The 21,032-nt window shown below is 39.3% G+C and overlaps 1 protein-coding gene across 9 annotated transcripts in view; it reads right to left on the bottom strand.

The window, feature by feature from the left end:
- The window catches only part of DIS3L2 (DIS3 like 3'-5' exoribonuclease 2), a 374,176-nt gene that overhangs the window by 287,545 nt on the left and 65,599 nt on the right, over nucleotides 1-21,032 (bottom strand). For all 9 annotated transcript variants that reach the window (XR_010944177.1, XR_010944176.1, XM_067740219.1 and 6 more), the window contains exon 5: nucleotides 12,787-12,888. Coding sequence is in view for 7 of the 9 variants with exons in the window: in XM_067740219.1 (XP_067596320.1) it covers nucleotides 12,787-12,888 (102 nt within the window). In the remaining 2 variants the exon portion in view is untranslated. The remainder of the gene's footprint in view (nucleotides 1-12,786; nucleotides 12,889-21,032) is intronic.

Consider the following 21,032-nt stretch of genomic DNA (forward strand, 5'->3'; position numbering starts at 1 on the left):
CGCATGCAGCAAAGAAGACCCAACACAACCAAAAATAAATAAATAAATTGATTTTTTTTTTAAAAAAAAAAGGTACTACATTTAAGTCAAGTTTTTCTCATACCCAAACAACCATCACCATCATCTTTGTGTCTCATCACTACCCTTTCATGGCCTCCTTCATGCCCCGCTTCACTCACTGGGATTTGGTTTCTGCCGTTCCTTTTCTTTCCTACTAAAACTGCTCTGAGCAGTGTCACAGATGGCTCCATGTTAGCCAAATCTAACTTCTCAGCAAAATTCCTCACTGGGTCTGTCAACAACATGGCACTGCTGACTACTTCCTCCTCATCCAAATGCTCCCTTGTCTTGGTTCCCAGCCTAACATTCTCTCCTGGTTTTCCTCCTTCCTCTCTGGCCACCACTTCTCAGTCTCCTTTACTGGATCCTCTTCCTCTCCATGCCCATTAAGTGTTGGTGTTCCTCAGACTCCATCCTCAGTGGCCATATCTCTCCATAAATCATCCCCAGACAGTTTATTCAAGTGCCACTGAGGTTACCAAAATTTCTACCTCTGGCCAAGATCTCACTCCTGAACTCCCAATGCTAATATCCAGCTGCCTCCCAGCTCTATATACCTATATGTCTTCAGGCCTCACAAACTCATTGTGTCCAAACAAACCCATCATATGTCCCTGCTCCCCTTCCTAACTTAGCAAATGGTGCCATCAACCCCTCAATTACCTGAGCCTGAAATGTAGGAGTCATCCTGCCTTCTTCCTTCTCCCTTGCCTACTACATCCAATCACCATGTTCTATCTTATTAAATAGTCTTTAAATTCATCTCCTTACAATCCACATGGCCACTGTGACTCTTATCATCACTCACTGAGACTCTCTTAAGTAACTTTCTTATCAATCTCCCACCAATTTTACCCCTTTCCTTTATGTTTTTTAATTAATTAATTAATTTTTTTTTTGGCTGCATTGGGTCTTCGTTGTTGTGCAGGCTTTCTCTAGTTGCGGCGAGCAGGGGCTACTCTTCATTGCAGTGCGCGGGCTTCTTGTGGTGGTGGCTTCTCTTGTTGCAGAGCACGGGCTCTAGACACACAGGCTTCAGTAGCTGTGGTGCTGAGGCTCAGTAGTTGTGGCTCACGGGCTCTAGAGTGCAGGCTCAGTAGTTGTGGCGCACGGGTTTAGTTGCTCCACGGCATGTGGGATCTTCCCGGACCAGGGCTCCAACCTGCGACCCCTGCGTTGGCAGGCAGATTCTTAACCACTGTGCCACCAGGGAAGTCCCTACCCCTTTCCTTTAAATTCTCTACCCTACCACCAAAATGATATTCTACTATGCAAATCTGACTACATCACCCCTCCTCAAAATTCTTCAAAGGCTCCCCCATACCTACATGATAACGGCAGAACTCCTTTACACAGTATGTAGACATTTCACGATGTGAACCTCCCAACCTGCCATTTACCAGCCCGGCCTCATCTCCTGCCACTTTATATCCCTATCTTGCATTTCAAGCTCCAAAATACTACAATATCTATAGTTTTCCAAATCTACCATTTTCCTCTCCCTAGTTGCCTAAATTCATAAGACAATTATGTATATGCCCTAAATCATGACTAGTTTCTATAAAACATAGGATAATATATAGCTATTGAAAAATTTTTAATAAAAAATGAAAATTTTAACAATAGCAGTAGCAAGCAACAATATCAAAATACTACTGCTAATGATAAACTCTTTATGGTTTATAAATATTATCAAATAAATACCAGTACACTTCCTTAAAACTTCCTTGCCTTTCACTTACAAAAATTACACCATTAGCTTAATTTGAAGATCAACAAATTTACTTTATATTACACACTGTACTTTAAAGCAAGAGTTACATAACTAAGGGTGATCTTAAAGACCATCTAGATCATTTTCAGGTATTTCTGAATTCTTTTTTCATTAGTGGTGATGTATTTATAGTAAATAATATAGAAATTTTTGCCTGATCTCCCTAATGACCAGTGGCATACACTTTTCAGATGGCTGGTCAGGAATGCAAAGTACAATGAATCTAATTAATCCAGTGTGATAGTCATCCGTGCAGTTCACCAGATATTTCCTGCTATCCCTACTTGCAGACAATTTGTAGAACTGTACCTCTTGGCCCTCTTGTGGTTGAGTAGGGCCAGGTGACTCATTCTGGCCAATGAGTTGTGAACAGAACTGATGAAGTCGCTTTGGGACAAAGGCATTTTAAATGTGGCCCCTCCAGGGCTCTGTTTCCTTCTGCCACAGAAAAGCTGATGGCAGCTGTTCCATTCAGCCTGGGCTCTGGAGTGATGATCATTGAAAACAAAACCCTAGATGAGCTTGATGGGCAAAGGGCATGAGTAAGAAATAAACCACATCATTCCACAGTATAATCTTGCCTACCATACAACTGTCTAGCAATTTCCTCAAAGGAATGCATACTGAGATATCAACATTTTATGTCAACATTTTATGTCTGCTATGAGCAAATGTTATCAGTGGTAAATTCAAGAGCTGGGAATAGTAAACTTGAGTCATTATTATGATATTGGCCTAACTGTAACCCTCAGTCCTCATTTCAAAGAATAGTGGTAATATCTGACATTTCTTGAGCATTTATAATATGCCAGTATTGCTTTAAGTACTTTACCTATATTAACTCATTCCTTACAATGAATGTGAATTTCACCAAACCATCTCCATGGAGTTAAGGAGGAATGAATTAGTTTTCTAGCAAATAATCCTGAAATATTAATTGGGAGTTTCCCAGCACAAATAAGCTACTCTATCCTTAAATGATACATTCCTTATTTCAGACATTTCAATTTGAATTACAGAGATCTGAAGGCATGTTTAAAGCAGGCAAGAACCTGATGTATTTGATCCTAGAGCTGGCAATAAAGAAGAAGAAAAGATGATTGTTAAAAATAGGTTTGTGTATATAACAATTTTGGGAAAATCTGATCATGGTAGTAGATATACCTTACCTACCATACTGTTATGGGTGGAGGCTCCAAAGACCTTGCCCTCCAAGATTAAGTACCTTCCAAGTCTTTTTTGGGCCTGCCATGCAGGCCAAGAAACCAAACAGTTCTAAGAAATCCAAATTCCACTGGAATTGAGAGCAATCCAAAATGATAGTGGTTATATAAGAGATTGGATTAAATATAATCTAGTATGATGGGTGCATATTTAAAGAAGAACTTGGAAGACAAAACTTTAAAACAATCATTTGAAGGAAAAGTTAGTTGTCAAAGGAAACAATTTACTGTACTAGACCAATTTCATGTGACCATAAGAAGGTTTGGAATAGCCTTTGAAAGTTAGGGATTAAATGTGCACTTTGATTTTTGTTTGTTTAATTTAGAACAAGAGTAGTTACTCCTATCAGCACTTCCTTTATTCTTTTAAACTCAAGTTCTTTCTGTGCTAATCTCTTCCAAAATGTCCATCCATACTTCTATTATTCCCTTGCTGAAGTATTAGCATTCTGCATAAAAATAAGTTTTCTTAGGAACTGTACAATAGACATGTTAGAAAACATAGAATAATTGCCCTTGCTTTTCCATCCTTCTTAATTCATGTATAAACTTTACTCTGTTGTAAATTAAGTAAAATAATCCTGTCCCAAGAGAAATTTAGACTTAGCTAACAAAGTGCTTGGTTGATTTATTCCCAAGTACAATGCAGGTATTCAACAAATACCTGGGTGATAAATGAATAACATTATAATTTTCCATTGGGTATCCATATATCAAATATATTCCAGTCTGTCTTACTATATTTTAAATATTCAGACAGAAGAATATAGAAGCTAAGTTCCAATGAGAAGAAATTTCACTTGAAATCCACTCCTGACTCTTCAGCTAGTCAGCCTCTGTTTCACAGTTTCACCTGATTTTAATTTTAATACGCTCTTATCAGCTTCCTGTACTCTGATTTTCTCTGGGCCACTCACTATGGCTGCATCAACTAAGCTACTCACCCTAGTTTCCAATCAAGCAAAGAAGTTAATATTTAAACAGCTTTGGCTCCTCTTATCAGAGGGCTTAGCTTTAACCCAACCCCCAGATCCAAGATACCAGAGCTGAATTCTGGGTTCCCAAATCTCCTTTGGTACAGCCAAAGAAGGCCCAGAGTTCTGGCTTTCAAGGTTGGTCTTCTGCTTTGGTTCTTGCTCCCAGTACCACTCTAGCCAATTCTCCTAGCTCAGGGATTAAATCCTATCCTTGACTCCCAGCCTAGTGGCTGCCTCCAACAGTCTGTTTGTAATAAGATGGTCTCACATCTCTGGAATTAGAACCCTGTCCCAAAGTCCCAGAAGAAGGCACCCTCTATATGACAAATGCCTACCTGCCTTCTGAATACTTGTGTCACATGTCCCATGAATTTGAGATCTGCTGCCAACAAGCCAGAATGGCATCTGAGTCTATAACCTCTTTGATTCTATGTCTTGTCCAGCGGGCTGTAGCTCATGGTTTCACTTTATAATTGGGTTAGCTCTCTCGGTTTCGATCTATTATGTAGGGCAGATGTCTGGTAAGACACATTCCCAATACTTGCCTCCCTAATGCCCTGGGGTAGCTTTCATATCTCTCTAGCCTTAGGATACAACCACTCAGTTCACTCGAATTCTAATTAATTGTTTCTAAATTGTTTGTCTTCTAAGAATAATACTGGGAGCTACTAAGTAAAAGATTTTAAAATTCTTTTAAAAATTAAAAATATATATAGATATATATAAAGCTACTAAGTAAAAGATTTTTTTAATTTTTTAAAAATTAACTGAAATACTAGATCAAGACCAGTAAAACTCATAATAAAAAGATACTATATGCTGCTTAAAAAAAAAAAAAAAGAATACTGGGCCTTTGGTCGTTTCAATTGATAAAGTCATCTTCTTTACCCATGATGGCAACTCAGGATACTGCCTAATGCTAAATCATGTATTATTATTTTCTGGATTTATGTTGATTTTTATGATACCTGACAATATCTATCTACAGATCAAATAACTCTCTCCTTTGCACCTCTGGAATAACAAATAGCAATGAGGTCATGACATGAAGAGATGTGAATTTGAATCCCAACACTGTCACTCCCTAGTTGTATTTATTTGTTCCCTAAATAAGTAGTATGCTTAAGCTAAACCGCAGGTTTCCCATTCACGAAACTGGGATAGAGATAAAAGCAGACTAAAGAATGGTGTGAGGCACTAAATAAAGTTCCTGGTACACAGTTAGCACTAAAAAGTTAGCAATCAGCAGCAGCATCCAGAGTCTACATACACTTAATTGCAATGTACTATAGTATTTGATTTTTAAGAGAAGAAAAATAATAGGATGAATTTATTATAGTTTAAAAAAAGATAAAGGACAAGGTTGTTGATGATTATGGAAGATGAACTTGGTGGGAAAAAGAAAAGAAAATGGAAGAGGTGGGGCTAAGATCAAATACATGACAATTAGACGAGTTTACAAAGAGCAGGATACTGTGAGCTTCAGTAAAAGGGGGTCAGGATGTTAGTCTTCCTAGAGGGGGGGATCTTGGTAACAATTAGCAATTCCCTGCTTATGCCAGTGTCTAAGAGAGCTGGTTGAGGGGCTGCAGCACTCAGCCAACTGCATGGCAGAAAGACAGACCCTTACTTCATATGTTCCTCCCTGAAAGTGGAAATTTTCACCACCCTCTCCTGCCAAATAATTCTCAGCCCTAAACAAATCATTCTCATCCTAAAACAAAACCAAACCTCTCTTCTTCTCCATTCCCATCTTCCAAACCATAGTTCAAATGGAACCCCTTCTATGAAACCTTCCCAAATTCTCTCAGTTTAGTGCTCGCATAACAACATGTATTTCTCTATCGTACAAACCATACAACTGTTCCCATCCCTCTTCCAACCAGCCTACAAGCACCTTAAGAGCAAAGCATGTGACCTATTTGAGTTTGTACCTCCATCATCTAGCACAGGGCAGGAGGGGTGGAGGATGAAAAGCCACCAGGTACCCTGAACTGTTCCAGGCAGAATCATCAAGATCAATGGCTTCTAACCATTTGGGGACACATCCATCCACGCTGAAAACCTGAGGAAAGCCACAAACCCTCAGGCTATAAAAATACATACACACACCCTCACAGAAAAAAAAAAAGAGCAAAAAAAACAAACATAAGGAAAGGAAAGAACATTAAGCTAAGTCAAGACATATGGATTCTACTCCGTTTCCCAAAACTCCAAGTTCTCAAACAAGTCGCTTAATTTCCATATTGACAAAGTAAAGAAACTATCATTCGCCTCAAGAATCCTTCATTAAATGACTGTAATAAAAATTACATATAAATACTAAAAGCATGGAGGAATTCTGAAATTATAATTGTTATATAAGAGCAAATTATTTTTTATTATTGCCTCACAGCTTGATACTTCTACAGCTATCTATTTTGCCAAAAAACATGCTGTGAAATAAATTGACTATTTACTACTATAGCTAAAAGAACTGTTGTTTACATACCCAAGAGGGGTGAGCGCAACAAGAATAGAGAAGCAAAGATGAATAATCCAATTAATTCGCATTTGCTCACACCATTGACAACAGATTCCTTTGATAACAATATGCTTTTGTACTAACAAACCTGTAATACAATTGGCCAGTATGCTTTGAGATGTTTATATTCTACATGTCAGGGATTCTTGATGACAGTCTGAATATTCTCTTCTCCCTAGTTTGACCCTGTCACCAACAACTGTCACAGGTGGGCTATAGCCGACAGAGCTCCCCTCTTCAGAATGGGAAGCTGTGAAATACTTATTCCAATGAGGCCTAAGAGACATACTTAATGGGGCTGATTTTAATATAAAAAGCAGTTGTCAGGCAGCCACTGTGAACACCTTTAGGAACTCCACAGAAACGGAACAAGTATGGAACCTTGAGCCACTCTACATTTCAAATCTTCTGAAAGCCAAAGAGGGCCTATATACATACCAAGGCAGCCCCTCTGTCATCACCCCGACTCTACTTCTACCAGCAACACAAAGGGTAGGGTTCTCCTTGCCAGTCTAGGCCTTTCTCTATATCCATTCCAATCCTTGCTCAAAAGGATGTCATTAATAATAAGAGGCTCAGGATCCAGTCTCTCAGGGGGACATCATGGCCCAGCCACAAGTGTTAAGGTTCACATTTCTTCCTCAACTATCTTCCCACCAACCAAGTCTCAGATCCTGGGCCCAGAGAGTTCATCCCCAAGTTCCCTAGCTGCTTCTTTCTTCTTTTCTCCTGATTCACATATTATAGGCTTGTTATTCAAAGGATGGTTCCAGAACCCGTAGCACCAATGTTGACTAGGGACTTGTTAGAAATGCACGATTTGGGGCACCACCTCAGATCTACTAAATTATACTTTGCATTGCAACAAAGTCCCCAGGTGAATCATTTGCAAGTTAGAGACAAGCACTGGCCTATAGGATTGGCCTCAATTCTAATGAGGTATCCTCACATCCATCTTTCTCTGACAAAAAACAGCTACTCTCAGCTTTGTTCTGCACACCTCCTTCATGAATATCACCTCCTCTCCAGACTCCTCAATACTAATACTAATACTGGTCTTCTGAGTCCCTCTATTTCCCTCTACCCATCTGCCTAGAAACCCCAGCACTGCCCATTCCTGTACAGGACAGTGACTGCTATGATTCTTGATGAGGTGCCTGGCCCACCTGCCAGTAGCTCTGATGGAAGTCTCCAAAACCAAGTGGGCTCCAAAGTTCCTTTTTCTGTGCTGATTCAGGAGTCTTAGGCATTGGTAAGAAAACCATCAGAGGCTTTTCTACAATTAAGCTCTAGCACCATTTCTGAGGTCCCAGCCAATACCCAGCACCCAAGATTTAGGGACTTAGCCTACTTTTCTTTTGACTTGAAAGATGCCATGGTCCACTCTAGCCTCTGCAATATTTCTCTCCACAAGACTGACTATTAAAGAGATTCAGATTGGACAACACAGAGGATAAACAGGGACTCTTTACATTTTAAGAAGTGTACTGCTCGGGACTTCGCTGGCAGCCCAGTAGTTAAGACTTTGCCTTCCAATGCAGGGGGTGCAGGTTCGAGCCCTGGTTGGGGAGCTAAGATCCCACATTCCTCATGGCCAAAAAACCAAAACATAATACAGAAGCAATATTGTAACAAATTCAATAAAGACTTTAAAACTGGTCCACATCAAAAAAATCTTAAAAAAAAAAAAGTGTACTGCTAACTGGAAAGTTGTTTTTACACTTGGGGGAATGCAGAAATAATATAGGCAGAACATTACAAATTACAGCTAAAAGGATTTCATCCAAAGTTCCTGACTCTAGCCTCTTTGGTCTGGGCTTCCTATGCTTAATCCTGAGAACATATTTCACTAAACATCCTCCTCCTCCTTGCTTAAGGGCTAGGATTTTGTTTGGAATTATGCTTAATCTACAGATCAATTTGAATAGAATTGGCAGTTTAACAATACTGAGTCTTTTAATTCATGAACACAGTATTTCTCACCATTTACTGAGGCCTTATTTAATTTCTCTCAATAATGTTTTATAGTCTTACACACCTTTGGTCACATTTAACCCTAAGTATTTCATATTTTTCATCCTATTAAAAATGGTACTTTAAGAAAGTTTTCAACTTCTAATTTTTCATTGCTACTATATAGAAATACAATGGGTTTTTGTATATCAGCCTCTGTCCTTCAGCCTTGCTAAGCTCACTTATTAGTTCTAGTAGCTTTTCTTGTAAATTCCTTAGGTTTTTATACATAGAAGATCACACAGTCTGAGAATAAGGAAGGTTTTCCTTCATCCTTTCCGATCTAAATGTTTTTTTCTATTGCTTTATCATACTGACTAGAATCTCCAGTATGATGTTGAATAAAAGGAATGAGAAGGGACAGTCTTACCTCATTCCCAATAGTAGAAAAAAAAAATTCACTCTTTCACCATTAAGAATAATGTTAGTTATAAGTATCTCCTAGGTATTCTTCATCAGACTGAAGAAGTCCTCTTCTATTGCTAGTCTACTATGAGTTTTTATCATGAATGGTTGTGGACTTCTGTCAAATATATTTTCTGCATCTATCAAAATGATGGCATTTGATTTAAATATGGGGTTAACTTTAGCCTGTTAATATGGTGAATTACACCAAATTGCTTTTCAGATATTAAACCAGCCTTGCACTCCTGAGATAAACCCCACTTGCTCATGTTGTATTAGCCTTTTAATACATTGCTGGATTTTATTTGTTAATATTTTGTTGAGGACTTTTTCACCCATGTTTGTGAGGAGTACTGGTCTGTAGCTTTCTTTTCTTAAAATGTCCATTCCTGGTTTTGGTATTAGGGCAATGCTGGCCTCATAGAATGAGTTGGAAAAGGTATCCTTCTCTTGTTTTTCCTGTAAGCGTTTTTGTAAAATCAGGACTATTTCTTCCTTAAATGTTTAGTGGAATTCATCAGTAAGTGAAACCATCTAGGCTCCATATACTTTCAAGATCTCTATTAAAATGTTTAAAAAGAAATTAAGGGCTTCCCTAGTGGCACAGCGGTTGGGAGTCCACCTGCCGATGCAGGGGACGCAGGTTCGTGCCCTGGTCCGGGAAGATCCCACATGCCGTGGAGCAGCTGGGCCCGTGAGCCATGGCTGCTGAGCCTGCGCGTCCGGAGCCTGTGCTCCGCAACGGGAGAGGCCACGACAGTGAGAGGCCCGCGTACCGCAAAAAAAAAAAAAAAAGAAATTAACACTTAACACAGCCATTCCATTAACTCTTTAACCAGTCAATACCTCATACCTGCTCTGGTCAGCTCTAGATCCATCTGTCTTGCTAAACACTCTTCTATTTCTTTCTAGTCTATCCATTCTCACCCCTTAAGTAGAAGGGATCCATCATCTTTTCTGTTCCTTGGCTTATCTTTACTATAATGCTGCCTATTTACTCTCTCTATGACCTCTAGGAATACTTCCTTTGGTTTGACCAGACCCTAATGCATTCTTCCTGTCATCTTAAACCCAGTCAACACTGCTAGATGATGCTTTCAGGAAAAGAGGAAATGACCTAAATCAACCTATGTTCCTAGGACCTGGAGCCAACCCTTAGCTGTGTTTTCAAGACTCAAGTAAGGAGACTATCCACAATTGTCAGCAACTAGGGATGGGAGTTGGGGGGAGGTGAAGAGGTAGATCTGGACTAGGATAATTCACTCTTGTAAAACACTCTGCACTTAACTTCGCAGCATTAATCAAAATTTTCCTTAAATTTGTGTAAGTGTGAGTAGCATCTGTCTCTTCCTACCTGCACTCCCTACCAGACTAAAAGCTCCATGAGGGCAACAACTATGTCCATCTTGAGCATTAATGATTTCCGTGCACCCTACAAATTCCTGACACATAGGTCTTACTCAATTACTATAGCCCTATCAGATAAAAAGAAGAATTTAGTTTCTGCCTCAACAAAGCTCTGAGATAAGGTAGTACTTCCCACATTTCTGGAAAAAATTAATAATAAAAACTTGAGCTGCTACCATGGGTCAGGCACTATTCTAAGATTTCTCCATATATTCTCATTTAATCCTATGACAAACCTACGAAGTAGGTACTATGATTATTCTCATTCTACAGATGAGGTATTTGAAGCACAGAGAGGCTGTATAATTCACCCAAGGTTATACAGATGACTGGCAAAGATGAGCTTCAAACCCAAGTAGCCTAGCCTAAAAGTCCACTCTATTAATCACTCTGCTGTAATACCTCTCACTGAAGAGGATACCAAATTCTTGAGTAGCAATAAATTGAGCCAAATAAAATAAAAGATATGATATAAAGAATACTAGGGGGACTTCCCTGGCGGCACAGTGCTTGGGAGTCTGCCTGCCGGTGCAGGGGACGCAGGTTCGAGCCCTGGTCTGGGAGGATCCCACATGGCACAGAGCAGCTGGGCCCATATGCCTCAACTACTAAGCCTGCATTCTGGGGCCCACAAGCCACAACTACTGAAGCCCACGCGCCTAGAGCCCATGCTCAGCAACAAGAGAAGCCACCGCAATGAGAAGCCCGCGCACAGCAACGAAGAATAAACCTCACGCACCGCAACTAGAGAAAGCCCGCACACAGGAATGAAGACCCAACGCAGCCAAAAATAAATAAATAAATGAAAAAAAAAAGAATACTAGGAATCATGCAGCTCAATATTAAAAAAACAAACAACCTAATCAAAAAATGGGCAGAAGACCTAAATAGACATTTCTCCAAAGAAGACATACAGATGGCCAAGAGGCACATGAAAAGATGCTCAACATCACTAATTATTAGAGAAATGCAAATCAAAACTACAATGAGGTATCACCTCACACCGGTTAGAATGGGCATCATCAGAAAATCTACAAACAACAAATGCTGGAGAGGGTGTGGAGAAAAGGGAACCCTCTTGCACTGTTGATGGGAATGTAAATTGATACAGCCACTATGGAGAACAATATGGAGGTTCCTTAAAAAACTAAAAGTAGAATTACCATATGACCCAGCAATCCCACTACTGGGCAAATACTCAGAGAAAACCATAATTCAAAAAGACACATGCACCCCAGTGTTCACTGCAGCACTATTTACAATAGCCAGCTCATGGAAGCAACCTAAATGCCCATCAACAGATAAATGGATAAAGAAGATGTGGTACATATATACAATGGAATATTACTCAGCCATAAAAAGGAATGAAATTGGGTCATTTTGTAGAGATGTGGATGGACCTAGAGTCTGTCATACAGAGTGAAGTAAGTCAGAAAGAGAAAAACAAACATCGTATGTTAACGCATATATGTGGAACCTAGAAAAATGGTACAGATGAACCAGGTTGCAAGGCAGAAATAGAGACACAGATGTAGAGAACAAACGTATGGATACCACAGGGGGAAAGAGGGCGGGGGTGGGGGTAGGTGGTGGTGGTGGGATGAATTGGGAGATTGGGATTGACGTATATACACTAATATGTATAAAACAGATAATAAGAAACTGCTGTATAAATAAAATAAAATAAAATTCAAAAAAAGAAAAGAATACTAGGAAGAAAAATTCAGACTTAGATATACAAGTTACCAGTTTTATTTGACAATTCAAAGAAACTGTTGCTATGAATCATTCTAGTGCCTGATCCTTATTTAAAACAATAGTCAAAACAAAACCAAATCTTCCTTTTCAGTTGACAGACACAGATGGAGACTAAAACCCAGAATATTCTCATGTTAAAAACATTTTCGTCTGCTACCAAATTTCTGTTTTATAAAAATACACAGTCTATTTTTATCTGCCACAAGAAGTCCAATTACCAAACTGGACATCACAGAACTAGATATGTGTTGCCTGGGTTCTCCAGGAGAGGCAGCAGGAATATGTGAAGACTGCACCACCCTTATGGCTTTGTCTTTCTAGTTCTCCCAGCATTAAATGTGGGATATTAATACGTATCAGGTTTGAATGTCCCCTGCAAGCTTTTTTTCTATCCTAAAAATTACCAGAAACCAATGCAAAGCATGTGACAGGGAAGACAGATCATAGGGGAGGGAACAAGGTGAACCGAAATCATTAAATGTCTGCGCACCCAATGCTTCTATGTCCCAAGAATTCTGTGGTCTGCTTCTGAGGCAACCAAGGGCCTTAGGGGTCTGTGACTGTTTCAGTTAATGATGTCTCACTGATGCACTACTGCAAAAGGCCCTGAGAAGTCTACAGTTATAAAAGGAAAATTTAACTCACCTTCCACTGCTCCTCTGGAAGCAGATTCACAACCACCAGGTCCCCATTCAAGGCTCTATTACGAGCAACAACCCCATCAATAAAAATGTCTCGATCACCATCCTAGGTTGGAGAAGGAAATAAAGTAGTCAGTTTACCAAGGCTTGGAACCAAACGTTACTTCCTTGGTTTGAAAACTGTAGACTCTACAATCTGTCCACTGAGTTAACAGGAACACTAGTATTTAACCACAAACAGACCTAGAGGAAGCTCAGGCTCTTTGGAACTAATAGAAATGGTGATGAACACAGAAGAACAGGTTAACATAATACTAAAAAATCAACAAATAAGAGAAGATCTACTGTAGACAGGCCAAACCAAACAAACAAAAATACATAAAGCAGAAAACGAGGAGCTTCTCTGGTGGCGCAGTGGTTGAGAGTCCGCCCGCCGATGCAGGGGACACGGGTTCGTGCCCCAGCCCGGGAGGATCCCACATGCCGTGGAGCGGCTGGGCCCGTGAGCCATGGCCACTGATCCTGCGCGTCCGGAGCCTGTGCTCTGCAGCAGGAGCGGCCGCAGCAGTGAGAGGCCCGCCTACCGCAAAAAAAAAAAAAAAGGAAGAAAACGAGGACTGCATGCTTTCATAACTGAAATGAGAAAGAAGTAAGTTACCCTTTTTTGTTTTAAATAAAATAAAGCATGATGGTACCTTTTGTACATGACTGAATTTTTGTAAGGGAAAGGTAAAAAGTAGACAATTTGCAAGAAAACACAAGAACAACAACACATTGATATAATCCCCAAAGAAAACCAACCAAGGGCAGGAGCAACAACCAGCTCCAGAAGTTGGGTTCTCTAGGAGAAAACCAGCAAAGTCATACTCCCCCCAAAGAAGTGGCAGAGAGAGCAATGTGGTTTGTTTGTTTGTTTTCTAACTGAAGTATAGTTGATTTACAATACCGTGTTAGTTTCAGGTGTGCAGCATAGTGATTCAGTTATTTTTTTTCAGATTATATTCCATTATAGGTTATTACAAGATATTGAATATAATTCTCTGTACTATACAGTAAATCTTGTTTGCTTATCTATTTTATGTATAGTAGTTTGTATCTGTTAATTCCATATTCCTTAACTGTCCCTCTCCAGCCTCTGGTAAACATAAATTTGTTTCTATGTCTGTGAGTCTGTTATATATAGATTCATTTGTATTATTTTTTAGAATCCATATATAAGTGATACCATATAGTATTTTTCTTTCTGTCTGTCTCTGTCTTCACTAAGCATTATATTCTCTGGGTCCATCCATGTTGCTGCAAATGGCAGTATTTCACTCTTTTGTATGTCTGAGTAATATTCCAATGTATATATACCACATCTTCTTAAGCCAATCGTCTGTTGATCAGCACCTGGGTTGTTTTCATGTCTTGGCTATTGAACCCAGGTCCACAGCAGTGAAAGCCCGAGTCTTAAGTTAGCACCTGGGTTGTTTTCATGTCTTGGCTATTGAACCCAGGTCCACAGCAGTGAAAGCCTGAGTCTTAATCACTGGGACACCAGGGAATTCCCCTCAAGCACATACTTAAAAACAATCCACCTGAAGCAGTGTAGCCCCAGTGAACTCCCCAGGTATCGACTGCCAAACTTAATTAGTTGCCAGAGTCTTCTTATTAAGCCAAATTACTTTGCAAAAATAATTAAATGGAAAAGGTAGCTAAGAAAAGCATGACTTCAGCAATAAGTTTCCATGAAAAAATTAAACATTTTCAAAATGTTTCACCAACAAACATGCAAAGATGTGGATGGACCTAGAGACTGTCATACAGAATGAAGTGAGAAAGAGAAAAACAAACATACATTTTGTTTATACATTATATTTGTATATATATATATTATGTGTATATATATATATGTATATATATACAAATATATATTATATTTGTTTATACAAATATACATGTATATTTGTTTATACATTTTGTTTATACATTATATTTGTATATATATTATGTATATATATGTGTATATATATATACAAATATATATTATATTTGTTTATACATTATACATATATAACACATATATGTGGAATCTAGAAAAAATGGTACAGATGAACGGTTTGCAAGGCAGAAATAGAGACACAGCTGTAGAGAACAAACGTATGGACACCAAGGGGGGAAAGGGGGGAAGGGGAGGGGGGCGGTGGTGGTGGGATGAATTGGGAGATTGGAATGGACATATATACACTAATATGCATAAAATAGATAACTAATAAGAACCTGCTGTAAAAAAATAAATAAATAAAATACATATATGCAAAAAAACAAACAAACATGTACTCTCATCCTTTCACCCTTCCAAGAGTTTATATTATGTGCTGCTTTTCAGAGGATAAGAGAGAAGTAAAATGTTAATTTTTCTCAAAGGAGGTAACAGCAAACTGGCTTGGAAAGCCACCACTCAAACTTTTCTACTAGAGACAGTTGATGTTACGCTCAACAGACTGCAGGTGATTACTATGATATTTTAAATAAAGATAAAATTAACACTGCAAATTCACCACCACACTCACAGAATGGTATTTCATATACTCAGTATTTTTTTTACAGTTTCCAATTACAAACCATTAGAGATCTTTAGAACAGTCTTTCTGTTCAATTTCCAATTTAGCCACAGGCTAGCAGCTGTGGCCTGCACACTTTGCCAAACCTGACCCACCCTAGTCCCTAAGGAATAGCTACCGTGCCAGTCACAAAGACGGTTCATGATAAGCTTCTCAGAGAAATAAGAAGAGGCAACCAGTAAATAAAGAGTGAACAACTGAAGTGTGGCACAACATCATCAACTGCCTTCTGCAATTTATAAAGTAATGGGATCTCTCCGACTTCTCTACAATGAAAATAAAGCTGTCTAGAGGTCATCCGATCCCATCATCATGTGTCAAAACGTATGCAATCAGATGCCTCTTTCGGAAGCAGCTACACCACTCTTAGCTTAGAGAGTTAAGAGGGTAAGATGCTGGTACTGCCATGTTTCTATCCCAAGAAACGAAGAGAAGCAGGGCTGAATTGAACCTCGAACAATACACAAATCTATAGATACTGAATCACAACTCAGCTCTTACTTGATTCATTCAGAAGCCTGCATCTATTGCAGCATCTCTTATTTTAAAGATACTTGAGGCCAGAAACTATCAAACTCTTAGAGGAAAACATAGGCAGAACACTCTATGACATAAATCACAGCAAGATCCTTTTTGACCCACCTCTTAGAGAAATGGAAATAAAAACAAAAATAAACAAATGGGACCTAATGAAACTTCAAAGCTTTTGCACAGCAAAGGAAACCATAAACAAGACCAAAAGACAACCCTCAGAATGGGAGAAAATATTTGCAAATGAAGCAACTGACAAAGGATTAATCTCTAAAATTTATAAGCAGCTCATTCAGCTCAATAACAAAAAAGCAAACAACCCAATCCAAAAATGGGCAGAAGACCTAAATAGACATTTCTCCAAAGAAGATATACAGATGCCAACAAACACATGAAAGAATGCTCAACATCATTAATCATTAGAGAAATGCAAATCAAAACTACAATGAGATATCATCTCACACCAGTCAGAATGGCCATCATCAAAAAATCTAGAAACAATAAATGCTGGAGAGGGTGTGGAGAAAAGGGAACACTCTTGCACTGCTGGTGGGAATGTGAATTGGTACAGCCACTATGGAGAACAGTATGGAGGTTCCTTAAAAAACTAAAAATAGAACTACCATATGACCCAGCAATCCCACTACTGGGCATATACCCTGAGAAAACCGAAATTCAAAAAGAGTCATGTACCAAAATGTTCATTGCAGCTCTATTTACAATAGCCCAGAGATGGAAACAACCTAAGTGTCCATCATTGGATGAATGGATAAAGAAGATGTGGCACATATATACAATGGAATATTATTCAGCCATAAAAAGAAACGAAATTGTGCTATTTGTAATGAGGTGGATAGACCTAGAGTCTGTCATACAGAGTGAAGTAATTCAGAAAGAGAAAGACAAATACCATATGCTAACACACATATATGGAATTTAAGGAAAAAAATGTCATGAAGAACCTAGGGGTAAGACAGGAATAAAGACACAGACCTACTAGAGAATGGACTTGAGGATATGGGGAGGGAGAAGGGTAAGCTGTGACAAAGCGAGAGAGTGGCATGGACATATATACACTACCAAACGTAAAATAGATAGCTAGTGGGAAGCAGCCGCATAGCACAGGGAGATCAGCTCGGTGCTTTGTGACCACCTGGAGGGGTGGGATAGGGAGGGTGGGAGGGAGGGAGACGCAAGAGGGAAGAGATATGGGAACATGTATATGTATAACTGATTCACTTTGTTATAAAGTAGAAACTAGCACACCATTGTAAAGCAATTATACTCCAATTAAAAAAAAAAAGATACTTGAGGACAGCTCAATATTAAAAGTTTGAGTCAATCCCTCCTAACTTTTTTTTTCCAAATTAACAAACTGTAATTGTTTTCTCAAAGATACATTTCTTTTCATATACATCCATCATACACTGTAAACAAAAAAAGCAGTGTACATGAAATAAGAGAAAATAAATAGCATAGGTATTTATAGGAGAAGAAAATCCATAGCATAGGTAAGGAGGCTCTAGTCTGGAGCACAGCTGAGTTTCCAGCAGTATAACCTCTTAACTACTTTTTAAGGCCAAGGAATTCATTCCTTCATTTGAATGCCAGAAGACTTGCTCTATCCATCAGAAAGAATAGAAAAAAAAGAAAAATGGATAATGATCAACCTGTTGGAAATATAAAGGGATCTATGGGTAATCTAACTAAATATATAGGAGGCAGGAGTGGGGAGGATAGCCCAAGTATACTATGATGGTCAGAACATCCTCCACCGATGGAATAGCTCCCTTTGGACCAGAAATAAATTCCACAGATGTACAAAGAGTGCCTCCCATGATGAGATGCACAAAAAAGCTACAGAACTCCCTGCACCAATATAATTCAGAACTGAAACTGTGCTTTTTATAAAAGGCCAGGTTTTTACATCTGGTCCATTTTTCCTCTTTATCTTATTCCCAAATGGGATAGAAAGGCACCTCAATAATATCAATTTATCTTGGTTTTGTGAAAAAGTTACATGGTTCTTTCTTACTTTTACTGAGAACAAGAGAACACTATCAGGTACACACAGAAGTAACATCCCATGTATGTTGAGTTTGTCATAGGAAAATGAATATCAACTTTCTATCAGTAGAAATTATAATAAACCTAAATCATGTTCCCCCAAAACAAAGTACTTTTTTATACCTGATGATCAATTCATTGTTTCTAGCCTGTTGATATATGTAGATATTTTAACACAGAAAGTGACACTGTATAAGTTCTCAACTGTTTTTAGAGTCAATAAGAATAAACCTAAATAATTTCATCAAATCTAGTCTATTTTTATTTCTCCAAAAACTTTAGAATTTTAAAGTTATGAAGAACATTAGACAATATTTAATCCACCCCTTCATTTTACAATTAAGGAAACTTTCCGTTTCTTATTGTCAGAGCTGAGGTTTCATCTTCTATCAATTCCTATCTTTATTGTCCCTGCTAAAGCAGGGACAGGTAACCGTCAGGCCCTGCATCTGATATCCTACCTTCTAGTCTACCTGTGAGCATTCTTCCAGTTCATACAAGTTCACAGTTGACATGGGCACGAGCTACGTATACTCAGAAATCTAGACCAGTGGTGGGATCTACCTACATGTAATTCATTGCCTCTACTATCTCCCCCTTCAACTGCTCTCCATAATGCTTCTAAAACCTGAAACTGACCAGAAAATCTACAAAACTAGAATGCAGGATTGTGCCAGTGTCCAAAACTGGAGTATCTACAATCACTTACAGCTGGGTCTTGACAGAGCTTCTGTAGTAGAGGTGAGTCATTTAGCACTTTTTCTCCCTCTGAGACAATTTTATTACTCCATCAGTGGCCAGATAAGAGAATAAAAGAGGTATAGAAGTAAGCCAATCCTAATATCACAACTGTGTAAAAACTTCTAAATAGGACATGCCAGGAATACAATTTCAAGTGGGAGAACAACTTGAGCTTTTGAAACATCAATAACTTTTGCTTAACTTCCTTTAACAAGCCAGATTAAACAGTGGCAACACATCACTTGCAAATTTAAATCACATGAACTTAACTTACAGGAACATAACCAGGCCAACACTTCAGAGGACCTCTGCTCTGGCCCTCCTCCGACCACACCCCTCCTCAACAGGTAAGGAGCTCTCAAGGCTAAATGGATTGTAATCAGCCCCAAGCCCACCTCCAGGGCATATATAAGCACCTTCCCCAGGTCTACCTTCCCAAACGCAGACCACATCACAGGTGGCACCCCTAGACTCGACAGGTGGCTAATGGGTGGGTGTTTCTAAAGGGTATGGGCAGAGCTTGGACATGTGGGATAAGATGCTCACCTAGAGGGCAAGGGCCCTTGCTGAATGCGGGGGAGGAGGCAGGAGGGCAGCAAAGAGGGGACAGGGAGCAAGAACTGGGAAGGGAAGAGGGGCAGGCCAGAGGTGGACCCTCTCCATGCAGCCACCTTTCAGCATGGAGCTCCGAGGAGTCTGAGAATTCTACATCTGAACCCCAGTACAAGTACGTGGAGGTATACTTGGCAAGGAATGTATTTTATCTGTCATGAATTTATTTTACTTAACAGTTTGTTAGTCTGATTTATAACTTTTAAGTATTTAATATAAGGTACGTGTGCCTCCATCTGTATCTCGTCCTAGGCCATACACTCGTTAGGAGCCGGCCTAATAGGGATCTAACAGAGAAATTCAATACTGTGTACTCAGGAAAGAGAGAAAGCAAGCAGAAAAATTTTCAAAATACTGTATGTAGTTCCACTTATCATTCCCATCGATGAGAGCAAACCTCAGTGTGCAGGGAGGGCGATCTGCTCAGTTCCGAGGTACCTCTCAGGGTGAACTCCTTACTGCACTGGGTATGATTCTCGTGCTTAAAAAATCCATGTTTGGGCTTCCCTGGTGGCGCATTGGTTGAGAGTCCGCCTGCCAATGCAAGGGACACAGGTTTGTGCCCCGGTCCGGGAAGATCCCACATGCCGCAGAGCGGCTGGGCCCGTGAGCCATGGCCGCTGAGCCTGCGCGTCCAGAGCCTGTGCTCCGCAACGGGAGAGACCACAGCAGTGAGAGGCCTGCGTACCGCAAAAAAAAAAAAGAAAATCCATGTTTTTCACACAGTGGGACCCCTAGTATAATTGAGCTCCTTCAACTGGTGTGCCAAAGAAGAAACAATCACCCTTTCTGATGTGGAGAAAATGCTGGTTATGCTAGACTTATTGAGAGATGGTTACTCCCTCTCCAACATGGCATATTCCTAAGAGATTTTCATTGGTAATTTTTATGATTATTGAATGTGAATTTCACCTTATGAGCAAACTCTGAAATCTAACACCCACGTAAACTGTGTGATGGAATAGCTCCCGCAGCTAAGTTACTACCTCAAATCTGACACTCAATTCTATAATCTAAGCACCAGGGTCAGCAATATATACCATGTTCTGTCACAGGAACAGAAAATGACTAAGAGAGAACAAGGTGACATGTGACATTTTTAATCTAAGCCAGTGGGTAAGACCTAAACTTGAGATACAAATGTGAATCCTTGGCTTCAGGACAAGGGCAAGGGAAAAAAGGACAAAACTGAACTTCAGAATAGGTCTTAGGTTATTGAAACAACAACAGTAATAATACCTATGAAGTACATGACTGAACTTGTATTCTCATTAAACTTGTCATTTCACAAAATGAAATATGTTAACTGAAATATATGTATTCCATTTCCTCATCTATGAGCCGAAGTTTCTTCCTATAATCTCTTCCACTGTGAAAAATCTAATTCTATGGCTATCCTATTTATGGTATCCTAGAAAAGTTAGGCCAAGAATTTAAGAATACTGCTCTCCCAGCTTTGCACAAGCAAACATTATCCAGAGACCTGCTGCTAATTATATGTCAGAGTGAACTTCCCTTAATGAGAGAGAGCCTATTAAAATGAGTCATGAACCTAAGAAAGACTATGACGAGCCAATGGTAAAAAGCCTTGTACCAAGTCCTATCACCTGCACAAAAGTGTAGTGAGAAACTGACCAGAAAAAAAAATAATAATACACATTATTTTTGGACAAAGTTGCAGAATAGCTCATGC

The sequence above is a fragment of the Pseudorca crassidens genome, chromosome 6 (genome assembly GCF_039906515.1).
Source record: "Pseudorca crassidens isolate mPseCra1 chromosome 6, mPseCra1.hap1, whole genome shotgun sequence".
Taxonomy (NCBI): Eukaryota; Metazoa; Chordata; class Mammalia; order Artiodactyla; family Delphinidae; genus Pseudorca; species Pseudorca crassidens.